The 13,112-nt window shown below is 39.6% G+C and overlaps 1 protein-coding gene across 1 annotated transcript in view; it reads left to right on the top strand.

The window, feature by feature from the left end:
* LOC140482363 (low-density lipoprotein receptor-related protein 1-like) overlaps positions 1–13,112 on the top strand; it is a 1,932,271-nt gene that overhangs the window by 1,726,906 nt on the left and 192,253 nt on the right. Inside the window, exons 66-67 of the mRNA XM_072579726.1 lie at positions 7,990–8,109; positions 10,509–10,634. Coding sequence (XP_072435827.1) covers positions 7,990–8,109; positions 10,509–10,634 — 246 coding nt within the window. The remainder of the gene's footprint in view (positions 1–7,989; positions 8,110–10,508; positions 10,635–13,112) is intronic.

Raw genomic sequence — 13,112 nt, 5'->3', positions numbered from 1 at the left:
AAAGTTTCTTTCAGTACATAAGAAACAAACGACAGGCAAAAGTAGACATTGGGCCACTTCAAACTGATGCAGGGAGCCTAGTGATGGGAGATAAGGAAATAGCAGGAGAACTTAACAAGTACTTTGCGTCAGTTTTCACAGTGGAAGACATGAGTAATATCCCAAAAATTAAAGGGTGTCACGGGGCTGAGTTGAGTATGGTTGCCATTACGAAAGAGATAGTGCTAGAAAAGTTAAAAAGTCTTAAAATTGATAAATCTCCTGGCCCCGATGGGATATACCCTAGAGTTCTGAGAGAGGTGGCTGAGGAAATAGCAGAGGCATTGGTTGAGATCTTTCAAGAGTCACTGGAGTCAGGAAAGGTCCCGGATGATTGGAAGATTGCTGTAGTAACCCCCTTGTTCAAGAAAGGATCAAGGCAAAAGATGGAAAATTATAGGCCAATCAGCTTAACCTCGGTTGTTGGTAAAATTCTAGAATCCATCATTAAGGATGAGGTTTCTAAATTCTTGGAAGAGCAGAGTCTGATTAGAACAAGTCAACATGGATTTAGTAAAGGGAGGTCATGCCTGACAAACCTGTTGGAATTTTTTGAAGAGCTAACAAGTAGGTTAGACCAGGGGAACCCAGTGGATGTGGTCTATCTGGACTTTCAAAAGGCCTTTGATAAGGTGCCACACGGGAGACTGCTGAGCAAGGTGAGGGCCCATGGTGTTCGAGGTGAGCTGCTGGGATGGATTGAGGATTGGCTATCTAACAGAAGGCAGAGAGTTGGGATAAAAGGTTCTTTTTCAGAATGGCAGCCGGTGACGAGCGGTGTCCCGCAGGGTTCGGTGCTGGGGCCACAGCTGTTCGCATTATATATTAATGATTTGGATGAGGGAACCTGGGGCATTCTAGCGAAGTTTGCCGATGATACAAAGTTAGGTAGACAGGCAGGTAGTACTGAGGAAGTGGGGAGGCTACAGAAGGATCTAGACAGGTTGGGAGAATGGTCCAGGAAATGGCTGATGGAATTTAACGTGAGCAAGTGCGAGGTCTTGCACTTTGGCAAAAAGAATATAGGAATGGACTACTTTCTAAATGGTGAGAAACTTAATAAAGCCAAAGCACAAAGGGATCTGGGAGTGCTAGTCGAGGATTCTCTAAAGGTAAACATGCAGGTTGAGTCTGTGATTAAGAAAGCGAATGCAATGTTGTCTCTTATCTCAAGAGGGTTGGAATATAAAAGCAGAGATGTACTACTAAGACTTTATAAAGCTCTGGTTAGGCCCCATTTGGAGTACTGTGTCCAGTTTTGGTCCCCACACCTCAGGAAGGACATACTGGCACTGGAACGTGTCCAGCGGAGATTCACACGGATGATCCCTGGAATGACAGGTCTAGCATATGAGGAACGGCTGAGGATACTGGGATTGTATTCGTTGGAGTTTAGAAGATTAAGGGGAGATCTAATAGAGACGTACAAAATAATACATGGCTTTGAAAAGGTGGATGCTAGAAAATTGTTTCTGTTAGGCGAGGAGACTAGGACCCGTGGACACAGCCTTAGAATTAGAGGGGGTCATTTCAGAACGGAAATGCGGAGACATTTCTTCAGCCAGAGAGTGGTGGGCCTGTGGAATTCATTGCCACGGAGTGCAGTGGAAGCCGGGACGCTAAATGTCTTCAAGGCCGAGATTGATAGGTTCTTGTTGTCTAGAGGAATTAAGGGCTACGGGGAGAACGCTGGCAAGTGGAGCTGAAATGCGCATCAGCCATGATTGAATGGCGGAGTGGACTCGATGGGCCGAATGGCCTTACTTCCACTCCTATGTCTTATGGTCTTATGGTCTTATAATGAGGAATTTGTATTTCAATATACTTGCCACTTTGTTCAGAAGGAAAGACAAAAAGTGGGTTTCCTCCGGGTGCTCCGGTTTCCTCCCACAGTCCAAAGATGTGCAGGTTAGGTGAATTGGCCATGCTAAATTGCCCGTAGTGTTAGGTAAGGGGTAGATGTAGGGGTATGGGTGGGTTGCGCTTCGGTGGGTCGGTGTGGACTTGTTGGGCTGAAGGGCCTGTTTCCACACTGTAAATAATCTTAAAAAAAAATACTATTTCAGTAAAGTGATTTTTTTTCAGTGGATTCCTGTGTGGCACCATGGTTTTAGCACTTTATTCTTTTAGCAGCAAGGCTCAGTAAAAGAAATCTGCCAGTTTCCCAAGATGAAGACTGCTCCCAAAATTTCTGTAAATTTTGAAAAGGATTTACAGAGTCAGAGAGTCACAGAGATGTACAGCATGGAAACAGATGCTTCAGTACAACTCATCCATGCTGACCAGTATCCCAACCCAATCTATTCCCACCTGCCAGCACCTGGCCGGTATCCCTTTAAACCCTTCCTATTCATATTCCCATTCAGACCCTTTTAAGTGTTGCAATTGTACCAGCCTCCACCATTTCCTCTGGCAGTTCATTCCATACACATACCACCCTCTGCGTGAAAACGATGCCCCTTAGGCCTCTTTTATATCTTTCTCTTCTCACCCTATGCCCTCTAGTTCTGGACTCCCCCACCACAAGTAAAATACTTTGTCTACTTATCCTATCCATGCCCCTCATGATTTTATAAACCTCTGTAAGGTCACCCCCTCAGCCTCCGATGCTCCAGGGAAAACAGCACCAGCCTGTTCAGCCTCTCCCTATAGCTCAAATCCTCCAACCCTGGCAATATCCTTGGAAATCTTTTCTGAACGCTTTCAAGCTTCACAACATCTTTCCAATAGGAAGGAGACCAGAATTGCATGAAAAACTCCAACAGTGGCCTAACCAATGTCCTGTACAACCACAACATGACTTCCGAACTCCTGTACTTAATATGCTGACCAATAAAAGAAAGCATACCAAACGCCTTCTTCACTATCCTATCGACCTGCGACTCCACTTTCAAGGAGCTATGAACCTGCACTCCAAGGTCTCTTTGTTCAGCAACACTCCCATTAAGTGTACAAGTCCTGCTAAGATTTGCTTTCCCAAAATGCAGCACCTCACATTTATCTGAATTAAACTCCATCTGCCACTTCTCAGCCCATTGGCTCATGTGATCAAGATCCCATTTTAATCTGAGATAATCTTCTTCGCTGTCCACGGCACTTCCAATTTTGATGTCATCTGCAAACTTACTAACTGTACCTCTTATGCTCACATCCAAATAATTTATATAAATGACAAAAAGTAGTGAGCCCAGCACTAATTCTTGTGGCACTCCACTGGTCACAGGCCTCCAATCTGAAAAACAACCCTCCACCATCACCCTCTGTCTTCTACTTTTGAGCCAGTTCTATATCAAAATGGCTAGTTCTCCCTGTATTCCATGAGATTTAACCTTGCTAACCAGTCTCTCATGGGAAACCTTGTAGAATGCCTTACTGAAGTCCATATAGATCACATCTACTGCTCTGCCCTCATCAATCTTCTTTGTTACTTATTCAAAAAACTCCATCAAGTTTGAGACATGATTTCCCACCCACAAAGCCATGTTGACTATCCCTAATCAGTCCTTGCCTTTCCAAATACATGTACATCCTGTCCCTCAGGATTCCCTCCAACAACTTGCCCACCACCAGCGTCAGGTTCACTGGTCTATCGTTCCCTGACTTGTCCTTACCACCCTTCTTAAATAGTGGCACCAAGTTAGCTTCCAGTCTTCCGGCACCTCACCTGTGATTATCAATGATACAAATATCCCAGTAAGACTCCCAGATATCACTTCCTTAGCTTCCCACAGAGTTCTAGAGTACATCTTGGGGTGGCACAGTGGCTCAGTGGTTAGCACTACTGCCTCACAGCCAGGGACCCGGGTTCAATTCCCGCCTCAGGCAACTGTCTGTGTGGAGTTTGCACATTCTCACTGTGTCTGCGTGAGTTTCCTTCATGTGCTCCAGTTTCCTCCCACAGTCCAAAGATGTGCAGTTTTGGTGAATTGGCCATGCTAAATTGCCCATAGTGTTAAGGATAGGTAATGGGTCTGGGTTGCTCTTTGGAGGGTTGATGTGGACTTGTTGGTGTGGACTGTTTCCGCACTTTAGGGAATCTAATCTAATCTAAAAACCTGATCAGGTCCTGGGGATTTATCCACTTTTATGCATTTCAAGACATCCAACACTTCCTCCTCTGCAATATGGACATTTTTCAAGATATCACTATCTATTTCCCTACAGTCTATATCTTCCATGTCCTTTTCCACAGTAAATACTGATGCAAATACTTGTTTAGTATCTCCTCCATCTCCTTTAGTATTACCCTATCTCCTGTGGCTCCACACAAAGGCCTCCTTGCTGATCTTTGAGGGGCCCTATTCTCTCCATCGTTACCCTTTTGTCCTTAATGTATTTGTAAAAACTCTGTGGACTCTCATTAACTCTGTTTGCCAAAACTATCTCAAGTCCCCTTTTTGCCCTCCTGATTTCCCTCTTAACTATACTCCTATTGCCTTTATACTCTTCTCAGGATTCACTCAATCCTGTCTATACTTGACATATGCTTCCTTCTTTTTCTGAACCAAACTCTCAACTTCTTTAGTCATACAGCATTCCCTATACCTACCAGCCTTTCCTTTCACCGTAAGAGGAATATACTGTCTCTGGACTCTCGTTATCTCATTTCTGAAGGCTTCCCATTTTCCAGCCGCCCGTTTACCTGTGAACATCTGCCTCCAATCAGCTTTTGAAAGTTCTTGCCTAATATCATCAAAATTGGCCTTTCTCCAATTTGGAACTTCAACTTTTAGATCTGGTCTATCCTTTTCCAACACTATTGTAAAACGAATAGAATTATGGTCGCTGGCCCCAAAGCTCTCCCCCACTGACACCTCAGTCACCTGCCCTGATTTATTTTCCAAGAGTAGGTCAAGATTTCTCAAGTAGGTACATCCACTTACTGAATCAAAAAATTTTCTTATACGCACTTAATAAATGCCTGTCCATCTAAACCCTTAACACTATGGCAGTCCCAGTCTATGTTTGGAAAGTTAAAGCCCTACCATAACTACCCTATTATTCTTACAGAAAGCTGACATCTCCTCACAAATTTGTTTCTCAATTTCCCTCTGACTATTAGGAGGTCTATAATACAATCCCAATAAGGTGATCATCCCTTTCTTATTTCTCAGTTCCACCCAAATAACTTCCCTGGATGGATTTCCGGGAATATCCTCCCTCAGTCCAGCTGTAATGTTATCCCTTATCAAAAACACCACTCCCCCTCCTCTCTTGTCCCCCTTTCTTTCATTCCTGTAGCATTTGTATCCTGGAACATTAAGTTGCTAGTCCCGTCCATCCCTGAGTCATGTTTCTGTAATTACTATGATATCCCAGTCCCATGTTCCTCACCATGCCCTGAATTCATCTGCCTTCCCTGTTAGGCCTCTTGCATTGAAATAAATGCAGTTTAATTTATTAGTCCTACCTTGTTCTCTGCTTTGTCCCTGCCTACCCTGACTGTTTGACTTGCTTCTGTTCTCAACTGTACCAATCTCAGATGGATCTCTTTCCACACTATTTCCCTGGGTCCCAACTCCCACCTTACTAGTTTCATTACTCCTGAGCAGCTCTAGGAAATCTTCCTGCCAGTATATTAGTCCTCTTCTTTTACAGGTCACTTCTGCCCCAAAAGAGATTCCAATGATCGAAAAATGTGAATCCTTCTCCTGTACACCAGCTCCTCAGCCATTCATCTGCTCTATTCTCCTATTCCTGCCTTCACTAGCTCATAATACCAGGAGTAATCCAGATATTACTGCTCTTGAGGATCTCCTTTTTAAATTCCTGCCTAACTCTCTGTAATCTCCCTTCAGAATCTCAACCTTTTCCCATTACTATTTCATTGGTTCTAATGTGTAGAATGACCTACTACTGTCCCCTGTCCTCCTTGAGGACATTCTGCACCCTCTCTGAGACATTCTTAATCCTGGCACCAGGAAAACAACACACCATTCTGATTTTTCGCTGCTGGCCACAGAAACATCTGTTTGTTCCTCAGACTAGAGAGTTCCCGAACACAATCGATCTCTTGGAATCTGATGTATTTGAGCCAGTCTCAAGACCAGAAACTTGGCTGTTCGTGCTATGTTCCCCTGAAAATCCATCACCCCCTGCATTTTCCAAAACAGCATACTTGTTTGAAATGAAGGTAGCCACAAAAGACTCATGCATTACCTGTGTACCTCTCTTACCTTTCCTTGAGTTAACCCATCTACTTGGCTACATCTGTGACTTCCCCCCTTCCTATAACCACCATCCATCATGTCCCTTTGCTCTTGTAATATCCTCATTGCCTCTAACTGTCTTTCCAACTGATCCATTCAATCTGATAGGATTCGCAACCAATGGCATTTATTGCAGATGTAATCATCAGTAACACGAAACTCTCCCTCAACTCCCATATTGAACAAGATGATCTAACACTCTACTAAAGGCCATTTTTGCTTGCTTCAATCTACAGACCCAGAAAATAGCACTGTCTTATCCCTCTACAAAACACTGCCCCAGGTTAAATTAATACTTATGATTTATATTTGTAAGATAAATCAAGAGACATATCTCAATAAAACATATAATCAAGGAAGAACCCACTCTACTCACTACTGCAGACTTACTCTAAGGCCACACTTAAAACATTCACTTATCTGTTTTTGTGCTGTGAGCACTCTGAAACAGGCTCCTCCAAGATTCATTGTGAATTTCACTGTTTGTTAATTTTCCCAGATATACTCCAATGTCCAGCGATACATGAATTCAGACAGCAAAGGCAGTAACTATGCAGGTTCACTGTTGTGTCAGTTACAATGTGGGTTTATTTCTCTCTCTCTCTCTCTCTCCTGCACTGACCTCACCATGTGCTTCCTTTGTCTGTACTTCTCCCTTTTAAAAGTGCTGTTGTTTTGACTATGTTCTTTTCTCCAAAGTTCCAAAACAATGCAACAGCATATAAAACAGTAATTGGTGTTCCTGGAATATGAGGAAATCACCCCCAATATTTAAAATACCTCAAAAAAGGAGCAGCTGTTTCAGCTAGAAATTTTTCCTGTCCTCCATTACCCAGAATAATCACATGGATGGAGCAATAGATTTCAATGCTATTTAATGCAATTGTAGCCAAAACAAAGTTTGTACTTTGAAAGAAAAAAAATGCATTTTTAAATTAATGTTTAATACATTCCTATTTCCTTCCGATGATGCATTTAATCATTCATAATTAGATTGCTATTTTTTGAATTCCCTGATTGTAAAAGTATTGTGCAAATCCATTTTTCTGCACAATTTTACAGTTTTAACATGTAGTGAGATTGATAAAAGTTAATTGATAGCTTGGCCATGATAGTACAACAATTACTTGTCAGATAAAGTGTGAATCTACACAAATAAAATTGCAGCAATTTTGATATACTTCATGAAGGATTTACTTTATAGATTATCGAAGTGAAAATTCATTTCATGATTTTAAGATCAAAAGTCAGGATAATAAGCTGTGTCACAAGTCATTTAGCTATGCGTGGTTGAAAAAAAAGCAGAAAAATATGGTTTCTTCAGTTGATACCTCAGTGCGTGATCTGGTTAAATACATCAAAAGTTTGCACATTTGAGAATAAAATAGAAACCACTGAAAAAACTAATCTTGTGAATGAGTCAGTTGAATCGGTTTAAAAAAGGTTCAAAATGCATAATCTAATTTGGACAATTTGTATGTATATTGGTGAACTTAATTTGAATGTCATTACTCAGAACTGCAAGGCTGCAGTTTGGAAAGGGATTTTGTAACTATTAGTTAAATATCTTCAAAGTGGTAGGTAATTTAAGTACAAAACCAAGGCATTTCAAAAGCCTAAGTATTTGAAAAAAAATGGTATGTTCAGGAGTCAAGTGAATTGAATATTGTCATGCTGGAACTTTTTGCTTTTAAATGTCACTAGTAACATCTGACGGAATATTTTAAAACTTTGTCCTTAGCTGAAGTTACCTGTTCTCCAAACCAGTTCCAGTGTGCTGTAACCAAACGGTGCATTCCTGAAGAATGGGTTTGTGACAAGGACCATGACTGTGCAGATGGCTCTGATGAATCAAATTGCAGTAAGCTATTTATAGATGGATTAAACAATAAGTGAAAGATTATGACTAGAAAACCTTTGTATTCCTAAACATGTGCCTAATAAGTGAGAAATTATTTCGTTGTAAAAGATTTGAGAATATTCATAATGTTAAAAAGCAGTATATTTTGACAGTAATTGATACTCAAAGGCATTAGCTTTATGCAATAATTTATGAAAACTTTTTTGAAAGCTGCAATGACATTTTTACTATTCAGACTATGTCCCAAGATTTGTATGCATAGCAAAATGACAAGCTTGATTTCCCAGAAAAACAGAAGTTGCTGGAAAAGCTCAGCAGGTCTGCTAGCATCTGTGAAGAGAAATCAGAGTTAACATTTTGAGTCTGGTGACCCTTCCTCAGATTCCTACTCAATTTTCCATAAATCTTGAGTGAAATTTGTCAGCCAAAGAATATTTGCACAAAATTAGTCCTGTTACCAATATTATCTGTTGTTGTTCCAGGGAAAATAATAATGTAATGTTTTATTAAAAATAGTTAGGATAGAAAGCATTAACTGAAATTGCAAAATAGCACTGCCCATCAGGAAATAAAGGACTGTCCCTAAGAAGAGCTAACCAGGAGCTTGTTTGTGTCTGAAGCAATTTTGCTTCAACTTTTGTTCTTGTTGCTCATACTGTGAGAGAACGTTTTACTAGTTGTCACGTGAACTTAACTCTTACTTTAGCTTGATGTCACAAATTAAACAATCTTAGATGTAATATACATAACCGTTAAGTAATATGTAATAAACCTATTTAATGTTCATCAAAATTGAACCTTGAATCTGCCCAAGATGTTGAATGGGCATCCTTTCCCAAGTAGTACCTGTAGCTCAGACATGGTCACAAATATAATGCATGTTAGGGCATTCATTTTTAAAAAATAGTTAATGCTGTATACACTTCCCCTTTCCAATGTTTTCCTCTTTGCATTTCATTTTCCCCTGAGCAGCAGTATTTGATTATTAGGCACAGGGCTACTTTGGAAACAGGCTATTTTGAAACAATGTTATGCTTCATCTTCAATAAAAGGAAAAATGCAAGCATAGTACTCATGCAATGGTTATTTATAACCACATGCATTGTATTTCTCTAAACAGTTTGCTGTTGTAACACATTTCCAAACTTATTTGCAGTTTACTTTATAGAGGGTGGCTATATTAATAATACAGTGGTGATTCTTGTAATATGATTAGTAAATCATTATGTTTCAAGGAACATGAAGTGAGACATCAAAAACTGAGAAGCAATACAACGGAAGTAAAGCATGGAACAATTAAGTTGAAAGTATCATTATAATCATGTACAAATAAGGAAACATATTAGTGTCAATAAAGACTGTAGGATACATTTGACAAAGTGTTATTATGAAGAAGTGTCATGACAGAGTACCAGTCTGAACAATTTCAGAACCTAATGAGTGCAATTTGGGGAATTGAATTTTAAGAGATTTCAAAATGTGAAAAATGTTATTGACCAATTTTAATTGTAATTGTATTTGTTTTATTGAATATCATAAATTTCACTGTGCTCCATTTCAAAAATGGAAGTTGTTTTGAGGGACATTAAGCAAATAGACATTTCCTGAGATTATGAATTGAAAGAAGTAGTAAGTGCTGGAATCAATCAGGGCAACAGAAGCATTGAAATACGAGGGGTTATACACGTTATTCAGTTAGACTCATATTAAATATTATATTTCTTTGCTGGCTGCTACATTTACTTTTAATACTATTATGTGATCATAAGATAACGACTGATGAGTTACACTATTTGTCTGGAAATCTCTCTCATGAAAAATAAATTGCTATTCACTGATTCTGGGAAATAAAACATTTAATAAATTCAAGTTTTCAGCATTTTTGTGGGATAATATTCTTGAGGACAACAGATCCAAAATTGTGTTCTTGTCAGCTTTATCTTATCACTTTTCAAATACATGAAATAGTACAAGTAGCTCAGGTATAGTGAATCCATAAAATTTAGTATTTTTCATCAACTCTGTCTTTATGTCAGTCATCATCTTCCAGGAAAAGACTTTTCAGTAGGAAGCATACATTTGCATAAGAGATGGTAAATTGCACCAATTTACTTTTCATGTTTTTGGTTCTGAAGCCATTTAAAATCTTGGCATTTGCAATGAAAGAATTAAGGGGAACAGGAATAAGTGGTAAAGAGAACTTACTGTCTGAGCACTGGTGCAATGATCATTGACAGAGAAACTCAAACTTACTTTATTTGTTCTTATTAAGTATGACAATGTAAATCTTAAATATTAACTGTATTGAAAATAAGTCATATTTTATTTATATAACAGTCATTTTGAACTGTGGGTTATAGACACACTATTTCTGTTTTTCTATTTTTGATTGACTTCAGCTCAAATTGCATGTGGCACAGATGATTTCCACTGTCAAGGCACAAGCAGATGTGTTCCTGCACGTTGGAAATGTGATGGAGAGGATGACTGTGGAGATGGTTCTGATGAGCCAAAAGAAGAATGTGGTAGGTTTTGTTTCTGAAATCTAATGGAATAGCATCAGCTAAAATTATTGATATCAATTATTGATTAACTTATATATTTTTAAAAAGCGAAAATGTTATATGTTCAAAATTAGCCTGTAAAAGTTATGATTTTTGGGAAAATTTTAATTCTTGTCATTCCTCCTTCTACTAACTTGAAAAGAAAACAAGTCTTCAAACTTAAAGACTCTGAAGAAGTTTTGTCGTATTTTTGTTTGAGTGAGAAATTCGATCCACATGCAAATGTACTGATTATCAGTTTAAAGAGTGTTCTCTGGTGGAGAACCATTATATCAGGCGGAATCTTGATTTTTGACAGCAAGTATAGAAGCAGATTTAAAAGCCCAAGTTGATTGCACTGGGTGGGCTGGAGGTAAACAGAGGGGTCAGATCGGGTTGCATGGTGGCTCAATGATTAGCACTGCTGCCTCACAGCACCAGGGATCTCAGTTTGATTCCTGCCTCGGGCTACTGTCTGTGTGCACATTCTTTGTGTCTGCGTGGGTTTCATTCAGGTGCTCCGGTTTCCTCTCACAATCCAAAGATGTGCAGGTTAGGTGAATTGGCCATACTAAATTGCCCAAAGTGTTAGCTGCATTAGTCCGGGTAAATATAGGGAGGGAAATGGGTCTAGGTGGGTTACCCTTCAGAGGGTCAGTGTGGACTTGTTGGGTTAAATGGCCTGTTTCCATATTGTGGGGAATCTAATCTATAGGCTTTGCTGCCTGTTTACATTTTTCTCAGCTTGTTGGATATGCAACATCACATTTTACAGGCAAATAGGGAAAATGCTTTGCACCTCACTGCTGGGACCTCTGGGCTTGAACTCCAGGTGCAACATAGCACATTATTTCCTGCAGTCTGAAAGCATCATTCAAACTCTATTCATCACCCAGTCAAAAGACCAATCAAAAAGCTGAGCCACTCTTTAGATTACCACCCTAGGTGTTTTCCAAGGATGTTAACAGGAGTTAATCTGAATTGAAGAAGAAGTGGTGGCTGTCGAGATCAGTGCTTGTGGGCAGCTCAAGAAAACCCAGCTCCAATGCTACAAGGCAACATATATTCAGCTAAATTCCACCAGGGTATGTATCACTGTACCAATGCTTCATGCTCCCATGGGTGAGAGTTGCAGTATAAAATTGTCACTGCAGAAGATTTCCACCAAAGATTGCATGCTAGTCATCGCCATCTGATGCCTTATGTGCAGTCTGTCCCTTCATTGTGGCCTCCAGTGCAGCACTAATAGCATCACTTTGGTACTTCTTCTTGCACATCTGCAAGGGTTCATACTTAAACATAAAAAGAGATTCCAATGCACGTCAGCTCTGTGAACCATCAGCTCATTAACCTTTCTTCTTGTTAGGACAGCCTATGATTTAGCAGCACAAAATGGCCGATGGCTGCCTAGTAGACAGTAGTTAGAAAGCTTGGGAAAGTATTTGATTGATGTCGTCCTCACAAGTAGAACAATAGTAGCTCTGTGGACCCAAGCTAACAGAGCTCAGAATATGTAACTGCAGTTTATGCATAAGTAAGAACATCTCACATGACATTTAATTAGTGAGTCTCTCTAATTGTTGGGGTGAAATGATCAAATGATTCACTCAATCCCCAGGTGTTCACTTCCAGCTTCAAAGAGCTTTTTGAAATTAAACCAGTGGGAAGAAGCCCTCTGAAAATCCAGAGAGGTCTTCATCAAACAAAAGAAAATATGTTTTTTTGTACATTTGTTCCATCCTGTCTTAACATTTACAAAGCAATCATATTATTAATTAATTACATACATTTACAATTAGCTAATCATATGACTGAATGGCTAGCGATGAACAGGCTTGTGATCAACTCTTGATCCTCCATGGGGCTCAAAGTCTTTGCCAGATTCTCTTATTTCGCTTTTTGGGGGCTTTCCCAATTGACACTGCATTCAAGTACACTCCTTCCCAGATATTTGCCAGCTGCATCATTTTTTTTTAAACTAGACATCGCTATCTTTACACTTGGGTGTCCTACAATGTATTCATTCCACATACATTCCAATATCTGCTAGTTTCTGTACCAGTGATTTAATTCTCTCTGTCATGATAATGGGGGCTGTTTTTAGTGTTTAAGACTGGTTTGCTCTTAATTTATTTGAATCTTTTCCTCTCATGCTTTTAGTGATTTCATTTTTGGACAGGTCATTTTGCTATAACGCGTGTTTCCTCAATGCTAATTCGCTATAACGCAATTGGCAATTTAGGGGACATTATTTGTGAAGTGCAAACTTTTAAAACATTTGTTGGTTGTAACATGATTACAATGCTAACACTTTAAGCACTGTTTCTAAAGCGCAATTCTTCTATAACGCAGAGTTGCACAGGAATGCAATCATCATGTTATAGATGAACTGACTGTATATAGGTGAATCGACAATTACTTCGGAATCCATACCTATGGGTTATTTGAAGGATCTTAACT

This window comes from Chiloscyllium punctatum, chromosome 10, assembly GCF_047496795.1.
Source record: "Chiloscyllium punctatum isolate Juve2018m chromosome 10, sChiPun1.3, whole genome shotgun sequence".
Classification (NCBI taxonomy): Eukaryota; Metazoa; Chordata; class Chondrichthyes; order Orectolobiformes; family Hemiscylliidae; genus Chiloscyllium; species Chiloscyllium punctatum.
The sequence above is the reverse complement of the archived record's forward strand: the minus strand, read 5'-3'. Positions and strand labels throughout refer to the sequence as shown.